This window comes from Maniola hyperantus, chromosome 6, assembly GCF_902806685.2.
Source record: "Maniola hyperantus chromosome 6, iAphHyp1.2, whole genome shotgun sequence".
Lineage (NCBI taxonomy): Eukaryota > Metazoa > Arthropoda > Insecta > Lepidoptera > Nymphalidae > Maniola > Maniola hyperantus.
In genome coordinates this window covers 10098815-10123126 of record NC_048541.1, presented here as the reverse complement: position 1 = coordinate 10123126, position 24312 = coordinate 10098815, and the positions used below count along the sequence as shown (strand labels likewise).

At 37.8% G+C, this 24312-nt stretch overlaps 1 protein-coding gene across 2 annotated transcripts; it reads right to left on the bottom strand.

The window, feature by feature from the left end:
- Positions 1–374: 374 nt before the first annotated feature.
- ovo (transcriptional regulator ovo) lies at positions 375–22905 on the bottom strand. 2 transcript variants are annotated; one of them, XM_034969706.2, is made up of 4 exons: positions 22498–22905; positions 3303–5017; positions 2536–2961; positions 375–2347 (listed from the first exon to the last, which is right to left on the bottom strand). In XM_034969706.2, exons 1-4 carry the CDS (start codon positions 22655–22657, stop codon positions 2162–2164), a joined length of 2487 nt encoding a protein of 828 aa, XP_034825597.1. In that variant the 5' UTR covers positions 22658–22905; the 3' UTR covers positions 375–2161. The 2 variants fall into 2 exon arrangements, with proteins under 2 accessions (XP_034825597.1, XP_034825598.1); XM_034969707.2 differs by having other exon boundaries at positions 3360–5017; positions 22498–22904.
- Between the last annotated feature and the right edge of the window lie 1407 nt (positions 22906–24312).

Below are 24312 nucleotides of genomic sequence, written 5' to 3'. Positions count from 1 at the left end.
GTGCGATTCAATTAACATGGCGGTACGGTATCATGCGTTTTGGATATTTGTAGAACAGACAAAAAGGCGAAATATTTAAAATGAATTAGATAATTTTATTAACTGAAATTATCATTTTTCGACTGCTTATTGCTAATACAATCTTGTTTATACATTTTCAAATTTTTTCTCTCTTGGTGTAAAATACCGTATTGCCGTTGACTAACTCGACAGAACTGGTTATTGTACGGTCGCAATTATTACGGACTCGGCTTTAGCAGTGTTTATTTACTGTTTGGCATGTAGGATCGTTAAGTCTATATGTTGGTAGGTATGTGAATTTTAAAGTGTATCTACCTACAGGCTAGAGGAGGGGATCATAATGAAACAAATGCTAATGTTTAAACCTTGATATATTGCTTATCAGTACAGAATAACAAGAGCGTTTCCAAAAAATATGAAACAACAACTTGACAATGGGATCAAAATGCTAATAAATGCAAAAGAAGTAGGTATTACCAAGGCATTGCGCTATCACAATATATTGGGACAAAACCGTATGATAAGCCAATATATTTATTGTGTTCAGATCTATCAAAACTTACCAAATTGTACAAAACATTTCAACAATTTTATCTTTATAAAATCTCATAAACACTATTAGTTATTACTAAAATATTTAGAAATAATTATTTTCAATTTTTACTACTACTTACTAAATTTAGAAATATTTACAATTTTTTATATCCACAAGCTTCAACGTGAAAGCGCAAATGTACCAAAATTGAGCATAATAATATTAGATAAAACTTTTACTATCAAATCATATGATTCACAATATTTATCTCGATGTTTCATTATGCTGTAACAATCAACACATTTAATAACTTAATTACACAAAGATAATACAATTCTCATACACACTCACAGCACGAACTGTATCGAATCGATCCTTTCATTTAAATAATATAAATAAATCTAGAAATGCATTTAAACTTGGTACGACTTATCGTGAGACTAATGTGTGTTCTCACGTACAAGATTTTTATAATTTTGTTACAATAATAAGTACCAACAAAGAACAAAACATAACATTAAGTACATACATATAACACAAAACTTGTGACATTATTTTCGTGTTAATATTTTGTGAGACGATTAGAAACTAATATCACTAAACGAGGAAAAGAGATTCCTTATCCTGGAGTTACCATCAATGCCTGATTGACATTGACGCAGGTTTATGATTTGGACAAAGAATGTCATCCGAATCATTACAGCTTCGCTTCAAGTCAGCGACAATTATTGTAGTACAGTAGTTACTACCACTTTTGTAAGTCACATTGGCAAAATTCGTTTGCGCAGAAAAGCGCAACCGAATTAAAACCGAATGTATACCAATGAAATACAGACCTTATTGTTTGACATTAAGATTTTAACCACAAGACCAACAGAGACTCGTGCTATCTCGCTCATAATTTGAGCGTACAAAAATGGTGCGTAGGCAACAACCAATAGCAGACGGACGAGCGCTATGATTGGCTGAGATAATTTCGCGTATTTAAAAATAAGGTTTCTGCGCAGGTACATCGGCGTAACATATGGAAGTGGTAGTACTGTACTTGCGTTTAGCACCATCCGATCTAATTTACGCTGAATTGAAATGAAACTTGCTATATAATTTCAATAACATTAGAAATGTACTACAACTAATTGTTAAAATTTACACTACAACTAAACTTAATATAATCCCGTACCATCACCAAAGATTGCACATAATACCCGATACTTTGATTTTTTAAATTGCAGTCATGCCTTACACCAAGGCTAATGGATTTCCCCTGACTGTTAAAAAATTAAGGTATGTTGAAATGGAACAAGAGGTTGATATTGTTCCTCATTTGAAACTAATTAGCAAAATAGTTACAAAATTCATTATACCCATATTTTGGAAGACAGTGTCAAACCGAGCTTTTTTTCAGTGTTATTGCACTCGACAAACTTGTGCATGCACTGGGGTCTTAAAAGTTCTTTCTAAGTTAAATCGATTCCTTAAAAACGGACGGAATAAATTCGTAATTCATATATTCCAATTTTGTACCAAAACTTTAAATGTAGTAATAAATTAGTAAGTACGTATCAATAATGGTACAAAATTGGCTTTAATTTAATATCATAAACCTTAATTATGGACTGGCATAGGCAGCTGGCCCAGAAGCTGATTGGCGAAAGTTGCATTCGTAAATTTAAAATGTCTCTTATCATAGAATTTCAACAGCGCAGGGGAGTAAGGGTGTTGCTTTTTGAGATGCATGTAATGTTCTTCAGGTTCAGATGTAGTGTGACCGCATTCTTCGCAAACGTACATCTGTAAAAAATTAAACACGTAAGTATTAGGTCAATCAATTACATTAAAACAACTATTTTCTTATTAAGTAGTAGTTTCTTAGTAAGTAATAACTTCTAATTAGGATTTACTATTTACTTAGAAATAAGTGTTTATTTATTTAGTAACATTTAGGGATTTGAATTTTGACGTAGCAAATGAATTATTACCTTAGTCCTTCTTTCCTTATAAGCGTAGGTGTGTTGGACTCCGTGAACCTTCAAACAGTGGGATTCTAAGGAACATCTTTGGGTAAATGATTTTTCGCACAAGTTGCACTTGTAAGGTCGCACGCCGGTGTGTGTTCTAGTATGTCTCTTGAGGTCGAATGTGTCATTAAAACCCTTGCCACAGAATGTACAAAGGTATCGTTTCACATCAGAGTGGCATTTCATATGTCTATTCAAAAGTCTTTGTAAGCTGAAGTTCTTCGTACAAATTCTACATACAAATTTTGTCGGATCATCTTCGCTTACTAGCACTTGCTTATTTTTTTCTTCTTCTCTTTGTCTTGCATTTGCTTCGGTAGCTAAAGGGTTTTTAACGCCATGCCCCCCGTTGATAAACTCTAGAGGGAGCTCTGCTGGTAGGCCCAACTGTAATAAAAAAATAGAGATTATTAAATATTTATTTTGATTAAGGACAGCTACATTTTATTTTTAGTCAAGAAAATCTTGATTAAATTTTAAATGTTTAAAGCTGAGCGTAATCAATTACAGCTGTCCTTTTATATTATCTAATAATATAATACTATAAATAAATATAAAAAAAAATACATGCAGTAGGTTGAAGCATAAGTTGATTCAGGCTCAGCGTTATTTAATAACGGTTCGTAATTTCTATCTTTAATGTCATCAATGATGTATTCAATTTGGTTTTGATGACGATGAAAGAAAAAGAAAGTTTAAGCTTCGCCTTAAAATCAAGTAATGCTTACCCTTTGTTGCAAGATTTGTATTTTGCTATCGGCGACAGAGCCTTTCTTGAGACTTACAGCGGCAGCAGGGCTGAGAGCAGAGTTCTCGATGTGACTGCTGTCCAGAGAATTGTTTCCACCCGGCGACGGCAATGAAACACCAGTGGGGGAGTCAAGGTCCAAAGACGGATTACTGAATGGAAATCCCGGCGACAAGATTTGCTGTCTCTGTTGTAGTTGAACATGTATTTGTAGTTGCTGCATTTGACCTTCGTTTTGAAGAAGCGCTGGGTTAAGTTGCATTAATAAATCAGGTCGTTCCTTTGCAAAATTGTAAGTTGAACCCTGTTCTTGGCTTGCAAAAGCGATGTAGTTGGCTTTCTCATAATACTGTCGGCTTAAATTTACTTGCTCTGCCAACGACTCTATATCAACGGCATTATGCACGGAGTCAGGTGTGATTGACGAAGATTCTCTTAGTTCTGAATCGGTTATTGATTCCACCTGATTATTAAGGAAACTTGCAAAATCTTCTGTTGAGTCCGAAAGATTTCCTAAAATTGCTTCATTTGGTGGGAAAGTTAAAGTAGTATAAAATTGGTTATTATCTATCACATCTTCTCCCATATCTACAACCATCGAGTCATCAAAGTTGCTGCCATACCCAATGGCACTTAAATTTTCTAATTTGTTTTCATAATCAATTTCTTCATCTTTAAGTGCTAAACCATAATGTGCATTTTGCATTAACGAATATTGCTTGCTTTGTTCAGGAAAATTGGTGTTTGGATTTTCATTGTTTTCACAATCCATGTTGAACCCATTAATAATGTTAAATTCGTTAGTGAAGTTACCGTTGGCATTGAATGTGTTTTGGCCATTTTTAGTAGATGGTCCTAAGGTTTCGTAAAATGGTGGAAGACTACCAGTTGGAGGACTGTTAGGTCCATAGTTTGATCGTCCATCTCGGCCATTACCACCACTACCTGAGCCACCTCCTAGGGCTCCACCCCCACCGGATGATGGAGTAGCACTTCCTGCACCAGAGCTGAAATTTCCAGAGCCTCCACTACTTTGCGAATTGCAATTCGAACCATTTCCTCCAGTAGAACGTCCATGACCGGCAGCGGCACTTAAAATACCGGGAATTTTACTACCAGGACGATTTCTCAAAACTAATAAAGGTCGTGCTAAAATTCCATTAGCAATTTTAGAGCTGCTAGTTCGCCTCTGTTCTCTTATCTTCTTTTCTGTTTCCTCGTCTTCAGACTCGCCTCTCTTTTTCACAATAGCGTAGTCAATAGGCTGATCTTGTTCAGGTTCCGAAGCAGGTAGTGTGGCTGGGATAGTTACATCGGACAGTTCTTTTTTACTGTCTCGAAATTGTGACTGTGAAGGTGTTCTTTGTATCACAGATACTTTTTGACAAGTTACATTGTTATCAATCCCAGGAGATGGAGCGGTTTCGGGTGATGGGGAACTTCTGGAAGGTAGGACTACTGGCTCGTTCTCTATTAAATCCTTTTCTTCTTTTATAAGTGGTTTATCTTCAGTCTTTTTGTCTTCAGCAACAACGGGTAAATACTGTTTTCTTTCAGCTTGCGTAAGAACATGTCCTCTGTGGCTGCCATAAGGTATTTCGCCACCTAGTATTGATGATATGAATCGTCTGGGTTCCTTGTTTCGTCGTTCTTGTGAAGTTTTAGCTCCATTATTCTCGCCAAATACGTCGCGATCTGAAACAGAGAAACGGCCGTAGTTAGTATTTCATTCTTGCGAAAAAAATGTTCTGTGTAGAGCATAGCAGAAAAAATCAAAAGTTTATTTTAGAATAAGTAGTAACTAGTAAGTAACTATTCTTGTAGATTATAAAGTATTCGAGTAGCGTCGCAGGCGTAAGGCCTCGTTGACGTCACTGGTATGTGCCTCCATAACGGTAACACTCGCCTCCGCCACAGATTACTAATAAGTTACTTGCCTCTGCATCTACATACACATATACACCTACAACACTGTTGAATGTGTGTTTATGTCGCATTATTATAATTAACGTGCCAGCCAACAAAGTGACAAATTCAATCTCGACCTAAATCTGATGCTGCGGAAATTTTATCATTATTCACCATGGAACAATACTTCCTGTTTTTTTTATTAACTGCACAGCTCTTTAGTATTTTTATGGTGTAGGTACCTATTTTGACCGTAAATTAGTTTTCAATTTATACTATGTCAACTATTCTATATTTAACAGATGAGGAAGGAAGTAGTTAATTTGACTTTAAATCGTCTAGTAACAGCGAAATATGCGTAGGTAGCCAGTGAAAGTCCCAAGGTTGGTCAAAACGAGTTCCTTTGCCCTTTCTCGGCTTTTGTTAGGGACCCAAGGACGATGCCTGCATTGTCGAGTCTTCTTTTTTGTTCAGAACCCGTAATTGTATGCGTCTGTGCAGCCAGGCGTGACAACACCAACGATATAGAAAACCGTCATAGAGCACGGTATTATCGTTTATGAGGTTTTTGAAAGCTTAGAGGATTTGAACATAGTGAGATTTTGTAGCGGCATTTAAAATGTTTGAAAACATTAAATTCACGTGCTTTAGCAATTTACTGAAGAAGTCCCTCTATGTCGCCTGTCATCCTAATATCCTAATCCTACTAGTAGGTCTACTCTACTTATCTAAATATATAAAAGGAAAAGGTGTCTGACTGACTGATCTATCAACGCACAGCTTAAACTACTGGACGTATTGGGCTGAAATTTAGCATGCAGATAGCTATTATGATGTAGGCATCCGCTAAGAAAGGGTTTTTAAAAATGCAACCCCTAAGAGGGTGAAATAGGGGTTTGAAATTTGTGTAGTCCACGCGGACGAAGTCGCGAGCATAAGCTAGTCTATTTACAAAAGAAAAAGCTGACTGACTGATCTATCTACGCACAGCTCAAACTACTGGATGGTCGGGCTGAAATTTAGCATGCAGATAGGTATTATTATGACGTAGATATCTGCTAAGAAAGGATTTTTGAAAATTCAACCCCTAAAGAGGTAAAATGGGGGTTAGAAATTTGTATGGTCCACGCGGCCGAAGTCGCGGGAATAAGCTAGTCTAAAACATTTTTTTTTTGTCTAGGAGGAGGAAAAATCCCTAATGGACTTCTGTCTATCGACAGGGTGTGTTCGACTCGCACGGACTAAAAAGACCTCCCCCTCTGCGAGATCAGCACGGAACCGTGTAACATTACTTCGTGCTGACCCTCTGGTTGCTCTCTCTCCTTTTTTTCTTGTTTTTCTCTATCTTCCCTTCTCATCATTATGGCTCTCAGCATCTGACCGTATCTGTGCCACTCATTCTCGCTTGACACCATAACTAAAACAAATGTCTTGATGTAAAATATCAAAATGTGTATTTACAACACGTTCCTACTGCCCTACCTATGGGCGATTTAAAATACCTAGTCCCCAGTATAAATAGCAAGGTCTTGTGGTCTTAATACAGTGGTTAATTCGTCCAAGTACCTACATAAGTAGGTGTTCCATAAATATTGTGTTAGCAGCGGATACAGAAGTTCCTTCATAGGTACATAGTAAATTGTACCTATTCTTTACTTAAAATAATTTTCTATATTATTTTAATTTTAGCTAGTTATTTTATTAAAAAATTACATAATCATAGCAAATTGCAACCATACACAGCACACAGCATTGAAGTCATTGTTAACGAGCTCTATTTAAATAGTGCGGTTTTTATTCTAAAACGGTAAGTCAAGGCCGAGTAATTACCATGTCCATATCTATTCAGTTACTTGCCGTTTCCTGCCGAGAAACTGTATGCTAACCTTGAATGCGAGCGCTCATTATTTGGCCATTACAGAGCCTGCCTTCTTCGCATCGGTTTTTGGCAATAATTAGTGATTCTTATACGTATCTACACTCCACGGCCATACGGTGGTATACTAATAGAATTAGTATACCTATAAAGTCTATAATAGTGTTCAAAATAGAACCTACTACATATTTAGAAACATGTTTGTAGTAACTAAGTCCATTTTTTAGTAGGTACCTAGGTAGATAGGTACCTACCGTCTACTCAAATATAAAAACGGAACACTCTTGGAATCACCTCGGTGTTTGTCAGCAGTTTTACTTAGAAACATTATGTTAATATGTAGGTAGGTTTATAATTGAACAGTTAAGTAGATTACTGTTGGTTATTATTTTCAGGGGTGTAGGTAGGATATGTATTATGTAAAATATATATTTTATAGACTTAAATAGTGAGCAAACGGGTCAACTGATGTTAAGTGATTACCGCCGCCCATAGACATTTTTGCTCCACATGAACCGCCAATTCGTTGCCGACTTTTAAGGATTTGTTGATCCGCCCTTTGAATGATACCATGTTTTAATTCTATCTACCCACTTATCGTCACATTCTTCTTAGAGTTGTAATTCTCATCGCTGAGATTCGTGACTCCTGTCCATTAAGCACATAGTGGCAGCGGTTCTCTTGGGATAATAATGCGGTGGGTTCCCAGATCCTTCCGCATACAACTCACTAAGAGAACGATATTTCGATTCTTAGGTTTTACAGTTATTATTAGTTGTTAGTGATAATAACCGGAACCGACTGCTTAATGTGCTCTTTGAAGCACGGAGGAAACAAAATGGTCAAAATTGGACCTCCAAAGTAGGTCACCCATCCAGTTACCGACTTGGGTCAACGTTGCTTAACAATCGCAATCGATTGATATATGTTGTAACAACTAGACCACACGTCCTCCCGGCTCCCACATCGTGACATTAGCTTACCGTTATTTATAATGGACATTGCAATTTGGCTGTCTCATTATAAATTCGTAGGCAGATATCTACCTGTAGCAAAATCATTCTAACAATTACCTACTTATGATGTTGTAACAGCGATACGGTAAGTTAATGCGAGAAACGCATTCTGCGGTTACATTAAATATGTACCTAAGTTCGAAGTAATTATCGACGCATTCATCGCTGGCGAATTTTTTTTTATAAATGCCAAAAAGACTGTTTAACATAATAATCCATACTGTCCATCCGTCTGTCTGTCTGTCTGTCTGCTAGCTTTTCACGGCCCACCCGTTCAACCGATTTTGCTGAAATTTAGTAGGTAGGTACAGAGATAGCTTACATCCCGGGGAAGGACATAGGCTACATAGGCGGACTTTATCTTGAAAAATCAAAGAGTTCCCACGGGATTTTCAATAACCTAAATCCACGCGGACGAAGTCGCCGGCATCATCTAGTATAATATGTTACTGCAATATCCAGACTTCAGGCGAAGTGCAAGCGGCGCGGGTAGTATCGAGGAAACCAGTAGGCTTTATTTCACTCATTCAAAACCAAGCGCGGATCCATCGTTGTGGGCACGTTGGGTATGCCCACAACCCTAATAGACTTGTGACGTCACACTTTCACGGACTCTGGGTATGGCCAAATGGAAAAGAGAATGTGAAAACAATCCTGCCATATCAGATTCGGTAACTCATCTCATTGAAGCGTGCGACCAAGATTTGTACCCTTACATACCTAAAATTTTTCTTACAAATACTGGCAACTCTCCCGGTCAGCGTAGCTACCGCAGAGAGATCGTTTTCTACTCTTCTCAAAATCTTCAAAATCATGGCCAGGGCGTCACATATTTTGTAAGCATATGTTTTGTAGGAATGCACTTCTTCTCTTGTTTGGTGGCTTTAGGAATACACTATACCAATCATGAGCGAGTTCATACTTCGATTCGCACTTGGCCGATTTTCAGGTGGCTGAGACCACTGAGGGCGATCCGCGTGTTCCACTGAACCACCTTATTATCCGAACCAAAAAGACACGAGCTTTCGCATCGACACCGCCTCGCCCGCACCCAGAGTACCGCCTGCAGTATTTAAGGCTATCTTAGATGGTAAAAATGGCTTGCCAAGCATTTACTTGCTTGACAAGCATGCTTGATGTGACTTGCAATGTTCAAGCATTCACTCTCATTTGTAATTTAGACCCAGCCTCTTCAGAGCTTGCGCAAAAACGATGCTGTATTCGAAGTGGCGCGGGCGGTGGAGTAGGAAGACCAAAATGTCTTCCCTACCTGTCTGACTCTTGGGAGTTACGAGTTAGGTATACCTACTCAGCGACAGGTCGAGATGGCAATCGGGGTATGAGGTGGGGAGACGCCCCGCAGATCCGCACGTCACCCGCGCTCGCGCGCACCGGGTTATTCGCGGGGGCTGCGCGGGTGTACGGGGCGTCTCCTCCCCGTATGCCATCTCGACCTGTCGCGTACTTTACCTACATCCTTTTTTTTGTTTACGGTAGAGAAATCCAAAGATACCCGACGTCCTGGGAAAGGCATCGGGTTATGTAGGATTTCTACCAATTAAGACCCCCTCGGTGGCCACCCACCAAGTATTACGAGCTTTGCCATATCTATTCTTTATCCTACTAATTCAGCCAGGTTACAGTATCGTAAATAAGGTAGGTATTACTTACCTTCATTTAAGCATCCTTTATAACCAGTATATCATGCTTTTAACAGCATATCGATTATTCCAGGCCTGCCTACAATGTATGTAGGTATAACGAGACGATAAAACAGACTACAAGAAAAAAACTAACGAGAAGCAGCGGGCGGACTAGCATGTCCTTGCGCTCGGGGTTATCGGACGCTGTTAGCATTTAACGCTTTAAAAAACGTAAAGCCTGAAACATACACAACGCGTAAAGGCAGCGAAGCACGATGGCAACGACGCGACGGTACGGCATGGCAAGTAGGATGTCACAGTGAAAACGCTCGAACGCGTGTCCGTTGCCTCGATGCCGTCACGCGTTGTGTGTGAGCAAGCCTTGAAGACAGCTATGAAGAACCGCTCCGATGTCCGAACGGAGGGCATATAAAATTCCGTTGAAGGCTTTTTTCATAAACATAAGTACCGATAGCACACGGTACATCGGGAGCGCACTGCCCGCTAAGGATCGGTTGAAAGGTCGTTTGGAAGGACATTTTTTGTCGTGTATTGTTTATCGTAGCATCGCTCGGTCGCATATGTAAACGCCGTTTACAGACCTTCTACCTACTAGCTAGTCTATTACTATAAATATATTGCAGGTATGTATGACGGCTTAACTCACTTATTTGTCGGAGTATGCCCGACTATACGTTTCGTGACCTCTACGCCCAGGAGACTGTAAGCGTTGCGAGCAGTCAGCAGACCCATTTAATAAGGACCGCGCCGCGCCGGGCGGGTTCGAAACTAGTCGGCCACACTCCGACAAACATAATAATCTATGTATAGTAGATAACGTAAGTAGGTACCTAGTATATATAACTGTTGCCTAGAGTTTGGTAGGCTTATGTTTTTTAAAACATCTAGCTATGTGACTGATTTGTTGCTAACAAAGATCGAGATAACTATGAACCGGGTAGGGTGCCTATCTATTTTATGCAAGTATCCCACATTGCTCCTAGGTATCATCAGAAGGGTTTGGTACCGAGTACCGGTATTAATATTTAATAATTATTATGTAAAGCCAAAGAGCCTTCCGGATAATTTCGACACCGCGTCGAGCAAAAAACGATTGAATAGCTAGGTAGGTAGGTGCCTAACTACTTCTTGTCTCTGAAAGAACGGCTACAAAAACTGTTCAACGCTTTATTATTACTTTGATCACAGCGTGAATCACAACCAGATTTGGCAAGGGTTAATGACCCAAATATGTTTGTCGAAGTGTTCAAGGCTAACACCAACTAATTTGGTTTGCTGAATAGAAAAAAATCCGGTATCTAAGGCGGCGATCGATTTATTATGTTCTAGTAGTCGTAAGTTTTTTTTATTCCGTTAGGTATATACAATTCAGCCCTTGACTGCGATCTCACCTGGTGGTTAAGCGATGATGCAGTCTAAGATGGAAGCGGGCTTGGAAGCGATATGGGTTGATTTACAACGTCTAATAAAACTAGCACAGCCCCGCGCTAACCCGTTGCGGGCGAGCGCCGCCGGTGACGTGCGGGTGTGCTTGGCGTCCCGCCGCCTCATACCACGATTGCTCGTACTATAGGTACCTACCTACCTTTTTAGGTAGCCAGAATCAAATACTAATGAGAGTTTTGTTTGAACCTTTGGAAATAATAAAATTGTCGACAGGCGGTTAAGCCGAAGAAAGAGCCTAAACAGCATAGCTACTACTAATTTTTTACAAAAAAATATAGGTATAAGTTGATCACTATGCAGTGTAATAGGTACTTAAGTAGAACTTAGTATTTATACGAAAATAATACCAAAACCAGTCATTTGAGAAGCATAATATTATAGACAAAACCTACAAGATGCCTGGAGGCTAAATTTTGACATTTGTATTAGGCACGGAGATTTGAGCTGCTCTATACTTCTATAGTTACAATGATTATGATAAATCTCAGAAGCACATTCATCGGTAAACAAGTTATTTCGGACTTGACAGCTTGTTTTGTAAAATCTAGATAACAGCAAAAATTACTAGATACGTTCTGCGAACTAAACATGCCTTCCAAGTAGTTAAACAGGTTCTAAATTTTGAGGCTATTCAATTGTTATGTAGAACGCCTGTACATAGTCCTCAAATCTAAAGAGATCGTGGGCGGCATTCGGCAAATTGCTCCAAAATACCTACACGAAATGATTATTATCTTTTATAGCATGACACAACAATAGCTGAGATGACCTTAATCTTGGGATGTGTGCGTGCGAAACACTCGGTTTTTTAAAGGTTTTATTGTTAACGAAAACATATAAATATATAGATTACCATAAACATAAGCCTCCCCGCACACGAGAAACGCGCGACAACATCAAAGCGCCGCCACCGACCTATTTCCTGTAGTTTTCATATATATTATATACGGATTTGCCGTACACGGTTGACGCTCGCTGGTAATCGCTACACGCCACAATCGTCGAGCGCTATACGCCGCCATAAAACGCCGACCCGCGCCACGCTGCGCGATAACCCAACCCTCTCTCCTGTCGCGTCACTTATTTTCGGTGGTATTTTCGTCTTCTACGACGACTTTTTTATCACCAGCAGCGCAATTACATCGTCAGTCTATTATGATACTGGAAGCATGTGTTAAAAAAAGTACCGGCCACCGACCGCAAGACTACCACCGACCACAAGTGGCTGTAGCGCGCGTCAGCCACCTTTTTAGCCGGTTCTAGCTACTAGGTGGTGGCGTCTGTGGCTCGCGTGCGAACAACCTTAGCCCTTAATTCATAGCACTGTTTTAATACAGATAGTCTTTTACGATTTTGTTGGCCTATACTTATAGGATGAAAAGTTTGCGCAGGTGGTATGTAATCTTTACAGTAAGTGACGATGCAATCTAAACCGAATCTAACCTATGTATGTAGATATACCTAGAGTAGGTACCATAATTGGCAGGGTGGGGGTTTTTTTTTTTTAAAATTAAATAGATCTTTTCAGATTCTATTTAGGCGGCTTCTCCCCTGACATAATGTCAGAGACCTTTTTTAATAAAGGCCCCACCCTTTATTAAAAAAGGTCTCGGGGGGGTTTAGAGGTTCCTACTCGTACTTTGGTTACAAGATGGGCAAAGATATATTTACCTAAGTACATACCAATATTGAGATGGGCGATCGCGGTGCGCCAGAGTGGTCAAAAATAAAGGTACCTTTCACAAAATCGGAATGAATTCTTAAAACTCAGATAAGTGTTAAGCCTACCTTCCGGGTGGTCTTAATGTATTGATAACAGCAACGAGCCTTAATGCCAAGGATATGCATCTTTACCAGAAAGCACTTAAGACGGACAAAAGTATTATTGTCTTTGTATTTTTATCGGGCATCTATCGAGCGGCTTGTCACAGTTTATGTAGATTTGTTTTGTATTGGAAAGTTGGAGCATACGCCAAAAAATCATAATATGCCGTTCATTAAATTATTATGCTTACTAACTTCCTCAAAGATGCCGTTACGGTTTGGTACTGCAACGATTAGTATGGGATTTGCAAACGATATTAAAACTACCGTTTCGTTTTAAACGAATAACCCTAATTATGTATAATAATATCGTTACGTTATGGCGCGCTAGTATAACTTAATCGCTCGTCAGCCGTATATTGCAAGAAGTTTCCAGTATGTTCACATTAGAGGTGTCAAATACAGGTTCATGTGTGTATCACAATATTATCACGTGTTACAGACAAATCTAAATATATAAAAGGAAAAGGTGACTGACTGACTGACTGACTGACTGACTGACTGACTGAATGACTGACTGACTGACTGATCTATCAACGTACAGCTCAAACTACTGGACGGATCGGGCTGAAATTTGGCATGCAGATAGCTATTATGACGTAGGCATCCGCTAAGAAAGGATTTTTGAAAATTCAACCCCTAAGGGGGTGAAATAGGGGTTTGAAATTTGTGTAGTCCACGCGGACGAAGTCGCGAGCATAAGCTAGTATTTAATAATTATTAACGTTACATTATTTTGTTACAAAAAAAAAAATTGCTTGAACCGTGAGGCGCAAGCAGAAAAATGGGTGCAAGCGATTTTCGACCTTATTGACATAGGGAACAACATTTTAACAATCTATGAATGATACCTACTGAACAAAAATATGACAAAAAACAACTTTCTCATAACCGTCAATAAGTTCGAGAACTAGGGTATAGCTTGTATTTAACTCGATTGATTTAAATTTTAAATTTTACTCTTAATAGGTACCCAATCCATACCTTCGCGACAGGTCGAAATGGCAATCGGGGAGGGAATGCCCCGCACACCCGCACGGCCCCTGTGCTAACCCAGTGCGGGCGAGCGAGGGTGACGTGCGGGTGTGCGGGATGTCACCCCCGCCTCATACCCCGATTGCCATCTCAACCTGTCGCGGACTACAGTACCTAGTACCTACCTATGTATGTAAAAATAAAAACAAGTAGAACGATAAAGCAATGTCAAGTAGATACCTACAATACAATAGGTAGGTAAGTTTACCTAGTTACCTATAAAAAAATCTTTTTAGTAGGTAACTATTATATTTATTATCATACATTTCTACATATTTATTATCATACGAATTATAAAATGATGATGATGATTTCTAAAAAGAACAATACCACTTCACGTACCTAACCTATTACCTATAATACTTAAATGTATGATAATACCTACACTTTGAAAAACATTTTCTCATACGATTTATAAAATGACGCAAGTATTTCCAAAAAGAACAAATCTACTATAATAGGTATTATTAACGCGCGACACAAATCTATCACAACACAAAAATGTACCTAATCTACATTATTTTGCCTAATCTACATTACAATTATTCGCATTAAATATTTATCGACACTCAAGTTCACAAATAAATAAAACTGCATTCAAAATTTATTACGAAACAAACAAAATGATAAAAATACTAGCCGCATACTCGTATCATCACAGTCAACATGTAACAGTTTTCGTATTCAGGCCAATACGAAAATTCAATGTAATAATTATTCACCGTCGAATCGCGACGATATTTGTATTCAGCTGTACCTACCTAATATATTTTAATCTAATATCGTCGCTCGGTCGCGCCGCGCGCGGCGTATCAAAGATCGAACGCCTGAGTTATTTTTTAGGAAGGATTTTCTCAAATTTTCACTACTTATTATATATTGTATTCAATTTTGTTTTAATCTAAAAACGAATATCTTGAATACATTTATATATTTAATAAATTTATTAGGTACATTATTTTTTGACACCTCTAGTTCACATATCTAATAAGTTTATTGAAACTCAAATAACTTTAACTAACAAATTTTACAAACCTATTTTTTAATTTTATCGGGGTTTGACGAGTGCAACGAGCGAGGTACCATTACAGAACTAGTTTTTTAATTATCCTTAACCTATTACCTGATAATGATAACTTATTAGTGTATAATTTGTTTTGTGGTTCTGATACATTTTTGCTACTAATTCCGCGGTAATTTTTTAATGGATACTGTTGGCGTTATAACGTAAATTATTTTGCTATTTAAAGACAAAATGCAATCGGTATCTCTTAGTTTCTTTGGCATGCTTCGAGTTTTGGAAAAACGTCTACCCTGGCTGTAGTAACTAGAAATGCTAATTTTTTTTGAATAGAGATAACTTTATTTATCTAATCGCGTCTTGTATTAAAATTGGTGTTTAGCTAAAATAAAATGCAATTTGTAGCTCATAAGTCAACACTCGACTTCAATCCTACTAGCTATATTGCATTAGAGAATTTTTAGATTGCAGAGGTTTTCGTTGGGCCTGTTCATAGTGAGGTTAGACATAATTAATTAGATACACCGAATTGACTACATTTTCTAGACCGCGTACCAACTAGTAAGCGTATGTAGAGTAGCCGGCAAGAAATATTGTACATCGATCATGACGAATGAGATTCGGCACTCAGACCTATGTGACGATTTGTCGGTCTCAACGACAGAGACAACACTCTACGAAACCGTTATCTCTTTCTAAAAGTCGATGTACAATATTACCTGCTGGGTACTGTACCTATATAGTAGTGCGGGGCGCCCTCTGGCACGATGAACTAACGATGATAAAAATAATGTGGAGGGGCTAAGGAAGGCCTATATTCAACAGTGGACGTCCGCAGGCTGATTGATATACGATAATGAATTATTATATTTGCTGATACATCGCCCTATAATATTGTAAAATTAGATGTGCAATTATAGTATTTAAACTGTGTATCATTTACGTCTGTGTGTATGCTGTGTATGCCAAACATGGGAGAATACCATAACATTTTGCATAATATATCATTAGGTATAATTACGTCTGAAGAAACCATAAACTAAAGTGGCTAGAACAGCTGTCCACTCATATAAAGACAATGACAAAAAAATATATAAATAAATACGCAGATGTCTTTTCCATAGCTCGTAGCAATTAAAGACTGACGCGCCCGCATCTCATAGGTGGATAGTACTGGGTACGTTTATTGCAAAACCGGCCGATTTGAATACTTTAACAAGACATGTGTGACCGTTCCTAGAACAGAGTAGGTTGCTCATCACGTGCGGCGCATCTTGCCGCGGCCTCGCAAAAAATAAATGGCAAGCCCTTGTACACGGTGCGCTTAAGTGGCAGTATCGAACGTTGGCTTTGCTGGTGCTGTTCTAAATATAACTTTGAAACAAGAAACGGAATCGGGTTCCGCACAGAGAGATACAAGAACTAAATAAAGTATTAAATAATTATACCGGTCAAATTAGCAAGTATTTATACCTACTTTTGTATTATCATTTGATTGGTTGTTATCCTCCCGGCTGTACTCACGTCACAAAAACGCTCGTCCAAGTCTGTAACCCGACACAATAATGAGAGTAATATGGAAAGTTATGGTTCTGACTACAATAATAGTCCTTATCCTATTCGATGGTAAATGGCTCTACGTGATCAAATCAGAAATGAGGAGATCCGTAGGAGAACTAGAGTAACCGTCATAGCTTAACGGGTTGCGAAGCTTAAGTGGCAATGGGCTGGGCACATAGTTCGAAAAACCGATAGATGTTGGGAGTCCAAGGTGCTGGAATGGCGACCTCGCACCGGAAGGCGCAGCGTTGGAAGACCCCACTATTTGGACGGACGACATCAGACGAGTCGCAGGGTGCCACTGGATTCAGGCGGAACAAGACAATGGCGTGTGGAAGTCCCAACAAGAGACCTATGTATGTTGATGATGATGATGATGATGATGAAATAGGTGCCTACTACTTTGGTGTTTAAGTCATCATCTTGTATCTACAGTACGCGGCCAAAAGTTATGAACATCGACCTTTAGAAAGAGTCAGTCGGCAAATTTCGGCTTCGTAGAGCGTTGTCTCTGTCGCAAACTACTTACCTACAATTGTGTTTTATCTAACCATGAAAGGTTTCGCAGATTATGCTTCGGATGACCAATGGGTATTAACAAAAAAAAAGATTAGTAGCCTCAATACTACGATAAGAGATGCCTGTAAGTGGAAAAACATAACGATTAAGAGCAATTGTTTGGAGGTAGCCGTTCCAAGAACGGTTTTGCTCCATTATGAATGCAATCGTATTTTTTATGATCGCAAATCTTTGAAAAGGCAAAACGTTAAAAAGGTAAATACAATGGACGGTGGATACAATGGCGGGCCGGCCACATGGTAAAGTTTGCTTTTTTTTGGATATTCGTCCAAGATTACTGTTTCACTCCTTATGCATTATGCTAATTCGAGATTATATTAACGTTCAGTTAGGAGTTAGGTCTGCTTTTAGTGCTATAATGCTTATTGAAATCATAACTTACCGAACAGAAAATTGTGTTGTTTCCCTTTTTCGGTTAGTCGTTATACATAATATTACAATAGGGTTTTCTTATTAAGTATCAAATTATAATTGAACACACAGTTTTAAATACATTATTAGGTATATTATTTCTTTAAGAATAAGCTGCTACTAAATTAAAACAGTAAATTAGCATCAAAATATGCAAAAACCTACTGTACCTAGTACCTACCTACTAATTATTATTAAATTTAACATAATTAAGTTAACGCAATGTTATAAAAATATTTTATTAAGTAGGTAGGTACTTTGAATATAATTAATTGGTCAAGCATGTATCACAAGTAGAACACGCATAAGGTAGGGTTCTATAATCATACTAGTCGCTAAAAACTTTTTAGGGTAGTGAAGATTATGATAAGAATATATTCTCGTTAAAAAGTACAAGTCTGTAGTAGCAGATTGGATTAATAAAGTCCGGCTATAATATAAATAAACATTGATAAGCGCGGGCGCGTTGAAATCTTTTGTAGGAGAGATGTGAAAGCTCGTAATTATTGCATATTAAATTATAACAATATTTCGTTCATATCCTTACAAATAAGTTATTATTTATGTAAGAAGTTAAATGTAATGATTTCTTCATTGCATCATTATATTATAGTAAGCTGTAGGTATATTATTTCCTCAAAGAATTTCTTATGCCGTTGTGTATAAAGCGAAATAAAGGTGCTACCGTTTTGTTTACGAGTATCTTTTTAGATATGTTTTACAAAATAGAGAGAGAGCCAGCACGTGTCAGACCTTCGTCATTTGACAAAAGCTGAAAGTTAAAAAGTTAAGTAACGAAGGCCTGGCACGCGCTGGCTCTTAGTCCAAAATGATCAGCAGCTCGATCGCGGTAGAATGACAGCTACAATGTCACGATCGCAATCATCTCTGATTGGTTGACGCTCGTTCACTATTAGCTACAATACATTGTTGCAACAAGAATACCATAAATTCAGCCAATCGCAACAATTATTGCAAGTGTAATTTAATGATTGATACAAGTTTTTGGAATCGATCTGCTGGCATTAATATTGCAATTTATTTTTTAAAGTTTTTTTTCCATTCTATTATTTGCAGGAGCTGGTAAAACATATTAAGAATGATTTCCTAATTAATAAAATCGATTACAACGTAGGCATTATGTTATGTACGCAGGCAAGCGCTTAAAATACCGTAAATTCCAAGTGCTAGCGAGGGCACAGCTCCCCTCGCCCTTTTTTCAATTAGCACTTGCCCTGACCTTAAGAACAAGTGTGCCCTTTATACAGGTGTCAATTCACCTGGAATTACGTTTAGGTACTTTATTTTGCCATTTAATATTATGTCGGATACGATAAGCGTGCATACATGCGGGTTTCCGTAACGGTGCGATCGATTCGACTCTTTTTGTTTTAGTTACTTGCCTACAACGCATAAAAGTCATTAAGTATTTATTATTTTTGTGTACCTATTTAATTTTACTGGAAGCTCGTAATATTTATCTGATTAACTTTTGATATAACTTGCCATTGCAATTTTGCAAAACCCAAGTGATCACATTCGAATTTGGGTTTAAAATCTGTCAAATGACACAGCAGCTGGATCCCTATCTGAATAGGAATCTGGGTACTGGCTTCATTTCATGGCATACAAAAAACTCAGCAAACTTTAAAATTTTGAATTTACGAACTCTCAGGGCAAAGGTGCGCCGACAATCTGTTACAGCATGGCTCTCTCAGTGATACGATCAGCAGGGCTCTTGCTACCATCAATCATCAATATCAATCAATAATAATAAAACTGTAACAGGTCAAATTCTGTACATTGAAGATATTTTGAAAATTTTTTTTCGAGGGCAGTCTATAATCGATACTGAATCCAAAACTGTAATTTTTTTCATTTTTGTCTGTCTGTCTGTCTGTATCACGGCCGCGCATCACGCTGAAACTACTGAATGGATTCCAATGAAACTTGGTACGATTTGAGGTCATACTATGAGGAAGAATATAGGATACTTTTTATCCCGAAATTCAGCATGGTTCCCGTAGGAGAGGGGACGAAAGTTAAAATGTATACTGAGTTGTAATTCATTAACGCGTAGTCCGATTTCATTCATTCTTTTTTTGTTAGAAAGGGGATATTTTAAAGATTGTTCCGTAAATATTTCAAGGTCATCGGTTTTTAACCGACTGTCAAAAAGGAGGTGGTTCTGTTTTCTACATCGATTTTTTCGAGGTTTCTGGACCGATTTGCAAATTTTTTTTTAAATCACCAAAAAAAGTTTACGTCGTGGTCACATAAAAAATTCTGGATTCAGCTTCTTAATCCTGATGCTGTAGGGTTACTGCCCGCCTGGGTTATCAAGATTCAGGAAGTGTTCATAGTGAATTCATATTGTAGGTACCAAGCAACGACAACAATCCCGAAAAATCAAAGAGTTCCAAACGTAAATCCACGCGGACGAAGTCGCAGGAATCAGCTAGTAGATAATATTCTTCCGCTCAATGAGCTAATGTACAGTACGCAATTATAAGCGTTGACACACTGGTTTCGTGTCATATCAGGAAGACTGCATTAATACCGGGAATAGCAGGAGAAATGATACAAGAGAGTAAAATTTTTTGTTCCGGTTGCTTAACTTGGAGAACTTAGGAACATGGAGTTGTGCTAGCAAATTATTACGAGACATTTCACCATGGTCAATTGCCTCATCTGGTGACAGAAGGGCTGGATCAATTTCTGCATAAGGATTAGTGTGGCTATGCGTGGAAATGCATCTAGTATTCTTGGTACCATTTCACACGAGCATGATTTGTATGTTGTGCCTAAATAGATCTAACAGACTTTACAATAACGTATGTAGGTATTATGTTGTTGTAAAAACATTTTTGATAAGAAATTTCATCTGTAATTATCTTCAGAAAATTTATTTATTCATCATACAGACCGTTTAGATTTTTACTAAAGTCTATCCGAATGCTTTTCGTGGTTAATGAATAAAATATTAAGTTTTCATTATTACAATATTCATGGACTGATGGTTGTAGCTTTTACTTGAAACAAGCGCGCCGAAACAATAAACCTCATTTAGTGAACCACACTCGTAACTCTTTGTAATTCAATGTCAACAGTCCCATTCAAACAGATAAAACAGTACATTTTATGCAAAACCGTAATATATTGTTAATTATATTGAAATGACAGTGGAGATCGCGGTGAGTGACCTAAATACAAAGCGGTAGCCGGCGAGCGGGGCCGGCGGAAACCCATTGTGCTGCAATCATTGACACCTCGCCTACAGCACAGTTCCTGCCTGATGACGGTTGGACTTGACCATGTATAGACTGATATACGTCTGATTTGAAGATAGTATCATCAATAATATCTGCGCCCTGAGGTCTACGACAGTTCAATTTTGGTAACACGGTAAAGCTTGTGGTGTACTAATGTTGCAGTACATTTCCATTTATTCTTTAATTTGATGTTTATATTTCTTTACATAGTCTTATAAGTTGTATTTTTTTCTTAAATATCCAAATCTTTGTAGTAGGTACCTACCCTACATATATACATACTTTTATTGCCTGATATTTGCAATGTTTTTATCATAACGTTCGATTAAAAAATTGTATTGTCACGGCTAATTGTTGTATTTTTATTATTATTGATTACTTATTCTTCTATCTTACTTAATTCCTAATTATGCAAAAACTTTTTGTGCTATAAACAAATTTTTGAAATTACTCATTTGATACATTTTAATTAGCTATACCTACTTATTGTTGTTTGATTCAGAAGACATTTTCAACCAATGCTAAAATGTCAACGATCTGATGCCCTTGAACTTAAGTTTCAAATAAGATATTATCGATATTATCATATTTTAACATTACTTTAAGTATATGCAATTTACATAATCACAATATCGAAATTTATTACAAATGAAATAATGCTTCTTCTACAAGTTTGTCAAATTTTTGCTTATCTTTATTTAAACTATTCTGAGTTTATAACTGAAAAGATCATTGAGTACAATAGCATACCTATTCTAGTTTTAGCGCCAGTGTGCGAATTAACAGTCTGTGGAAAGATGCAAAAACATGACAGTTATATCAGTGATTCACGCGTTCTACCCAGCGCACCGTTAATAAGGACAGGTACCTACTGTGTGACGTTTTGCCTGTTTGTTTATATGTACCTATTTCACCCGTCAAATATTTCTTACTTATATGAGAATCATCAAATTATCCACATTTACAGATTCAATAAAATGGATTCAGTAATATATTAAAAATTACAATTGTATCCAAGTAAAAAGAATTATTGAAATAATGGCTATCCCGTTGATGCCGTAGATTACTGCCGTACCATTGATTGTGTGATCACGTTGCTGATTTACCAAAAAATTCAAAATATGTCTTACTATTTTAACTAAAATCAATTGACAAAAGCAGAACAAAACGAAGGATCACGCAAGTCACACATGATCTCAGGTAGACAAACTGTTGGCATAGTGTGGTCGAGAACAGGATTTTGTCCAAGTGTGAGTATCTTTTTTTTTGGTTTGACGAGTGGCCGTTATGGAGGAAGTAATAAATTAATCGTAGGTCTTCTTACTGATCTTAAACTAAGGAAAGCTTAGAATGCTCACTACGAGATGCCAAATTACCTACTGAATTAAAATAGAAACGTCTTTGTACCAAAGATAACATTGTTGTAATAAAAGCAATTTTTACTGTGGTTGTCTGAAGAATGAAAGAAGCCTTTATACGAAGGATAACAGGAGAAGCGTCTACAAAAAGATGTCTGCAGCAATGAATGGATTAATTATATTGATGTCATTAACTGGAACTTACCGCCGCATTCCTTGTCCTTTTTGGAGAGGAGCGGTACGGGGCCATCGTCGAGAGGAGAGCCAGGGCACAGCGGGTCACCCTTGCCGAGGAGCTCCTGACCCTCCTGTAAGCCGAGTTGCTGCTCGTGCAACCGTTTCTTTATTAGGAAAATCTTCGGCATCTTTAGTAGTTAGTTAACACTGCACTCTATCCTTCTGTTCGTCCTTATCACAAGTTCAGTTTAAAAATTCACCCCGTCCAAATTGGATCAACACAAGTTTGCATCATAACACTGCACGGTGAGTTTCCTCGCGTCTCTGTTTATTTTGTGCGGAGCAGCTAGCGGCACATCCAGTACCGTTGGCCGCTGGGAAAGGACTGCGATTCGAGCTCGTAGGTGTGCGGTGCCCGCGACACCGTTGCCGGAACAGGTCCGCCCGCGCCCGCGCCGGCGCCGCCCGCCCGGCCCCGTGCGCCCGCGCAGCGAGCCTCTACAGTCTACGCCATCGCCATACCATCACAAATACAGATTCCAGTAAAAGTGCTTGCACATAGACGTCCCTGTCGACTGTCGTAATACTAATAATACCGTAATTTTTTTCATGCACTTGTACAACATTGTCTAATGTTAGCTAACGTGATATATTTAAACTATCGCTTTTAGTTGACGTTTGACAGTTTGTTTTTAATAAAATTGTTACGATCATTTTCTTTTCTAAGCTGTCTAAGCACAACGTTTGAGTAGGTGCTGAAAGCTTTTACAAGTTATCAGCCCAGAATCCTGAAAGAAATGGATAGGTAGGTAAATACTTGTAATTAGAATTGAGAAATAGGTGGTCTATTTATAAAAAATCTTATGAAACTTCCAAAAAAAAACTTAAATTAAAACAAAAAAATTGTTGTTATCTTCATATTCTGCGAATTAAATCTGTGTCAGTCGAATCATCAAAATATGAATCACTAAAATTTTGGAGGTTAGCGGTGATGAAGCAAAAGTTTAAATTATGGCTCACGAAATGATTAGGTAAGTAGGTAGGTAGGTATTAATGAAAAAATTTCAAAAATTATGCGAATCAATTAAAACAGAAGGAAATACTTACCTAATACAATCAATCTGCTTATCTAACTAATTATTATAAGTGTTGTCTTGGCAAAGTTAGAAATTCCTTTTTGCTTAGGAATATACCTACTAATAAGTATTATAAAGAGGTAAAGTTTGTAAGTTTGTTTGCAGGAAGTAATCCCTGGAACTACTGAACCAATTTTGAAAATTCTTACACCAGTAGAAAGTTACATTATTCCTGAGTGACATGGTTATATTTTATTTTCAAAAAATTAAGAGATCCCTGCGAAAATTTAAATAAACTACCCGTGCGAAGCCACGAGGCGGGTCGCTAGTATTAAAATATAGTTGCATATTCATAAGCAATATTATCGTTGTAAAGAGGATCAGGTACACAGACGCCAATGTTCGGTGTCGGCATCCTTTCAAGTGAAAGGATTATTACAAGTAAAGGAATTCTCTCAGACGGGGAGCAATCAGCGCTGGGTAGGTACCTACAATAACTGAAAGAACAGAGGTGCACAAAAGATGCTGTAAAGTGTAAACAATAAATTTTATGGGTAGCTTTGTTTCTACAGTTCCGTATTGAAATTTTTATCATATTGTTCTTGCATTACAGCTGAAGCGGCTCTATTTTAACTAACTAACTTTTTTCCGCAATTTCGTCCGCGTATTATCAGTCATAGTCTGTAGCACTTGGGGATTAATGGAGCTATATGTCAATTAAAGAATTTTCATAATCGAATCATTAATTTCAGAGATTACCCTATGCA

Coding starts and splice junctions, on each gene's coding strand:
- ovo (XM_034969706.2), bottom strand. CDS start 22,657: ATGCCGAAGATTTTCCTAATAAAGAAACGGTTGCACGAGCAGCAACTC. Junction 5,018..22,497: donor AAAGGACAAGGAATGCGGCG/GTAAGTTCCAGT, acceptor TCTCTGTTTCAG/ATCGCGACGTATTTGGCGAG. Junction 2,348..2,535: donor ATAAGGAAAGAAGGACTAAG/GTAATAATTCAT, acceptor AATTTTTTACAG/ATGTACGTTTGCGAAGAATG.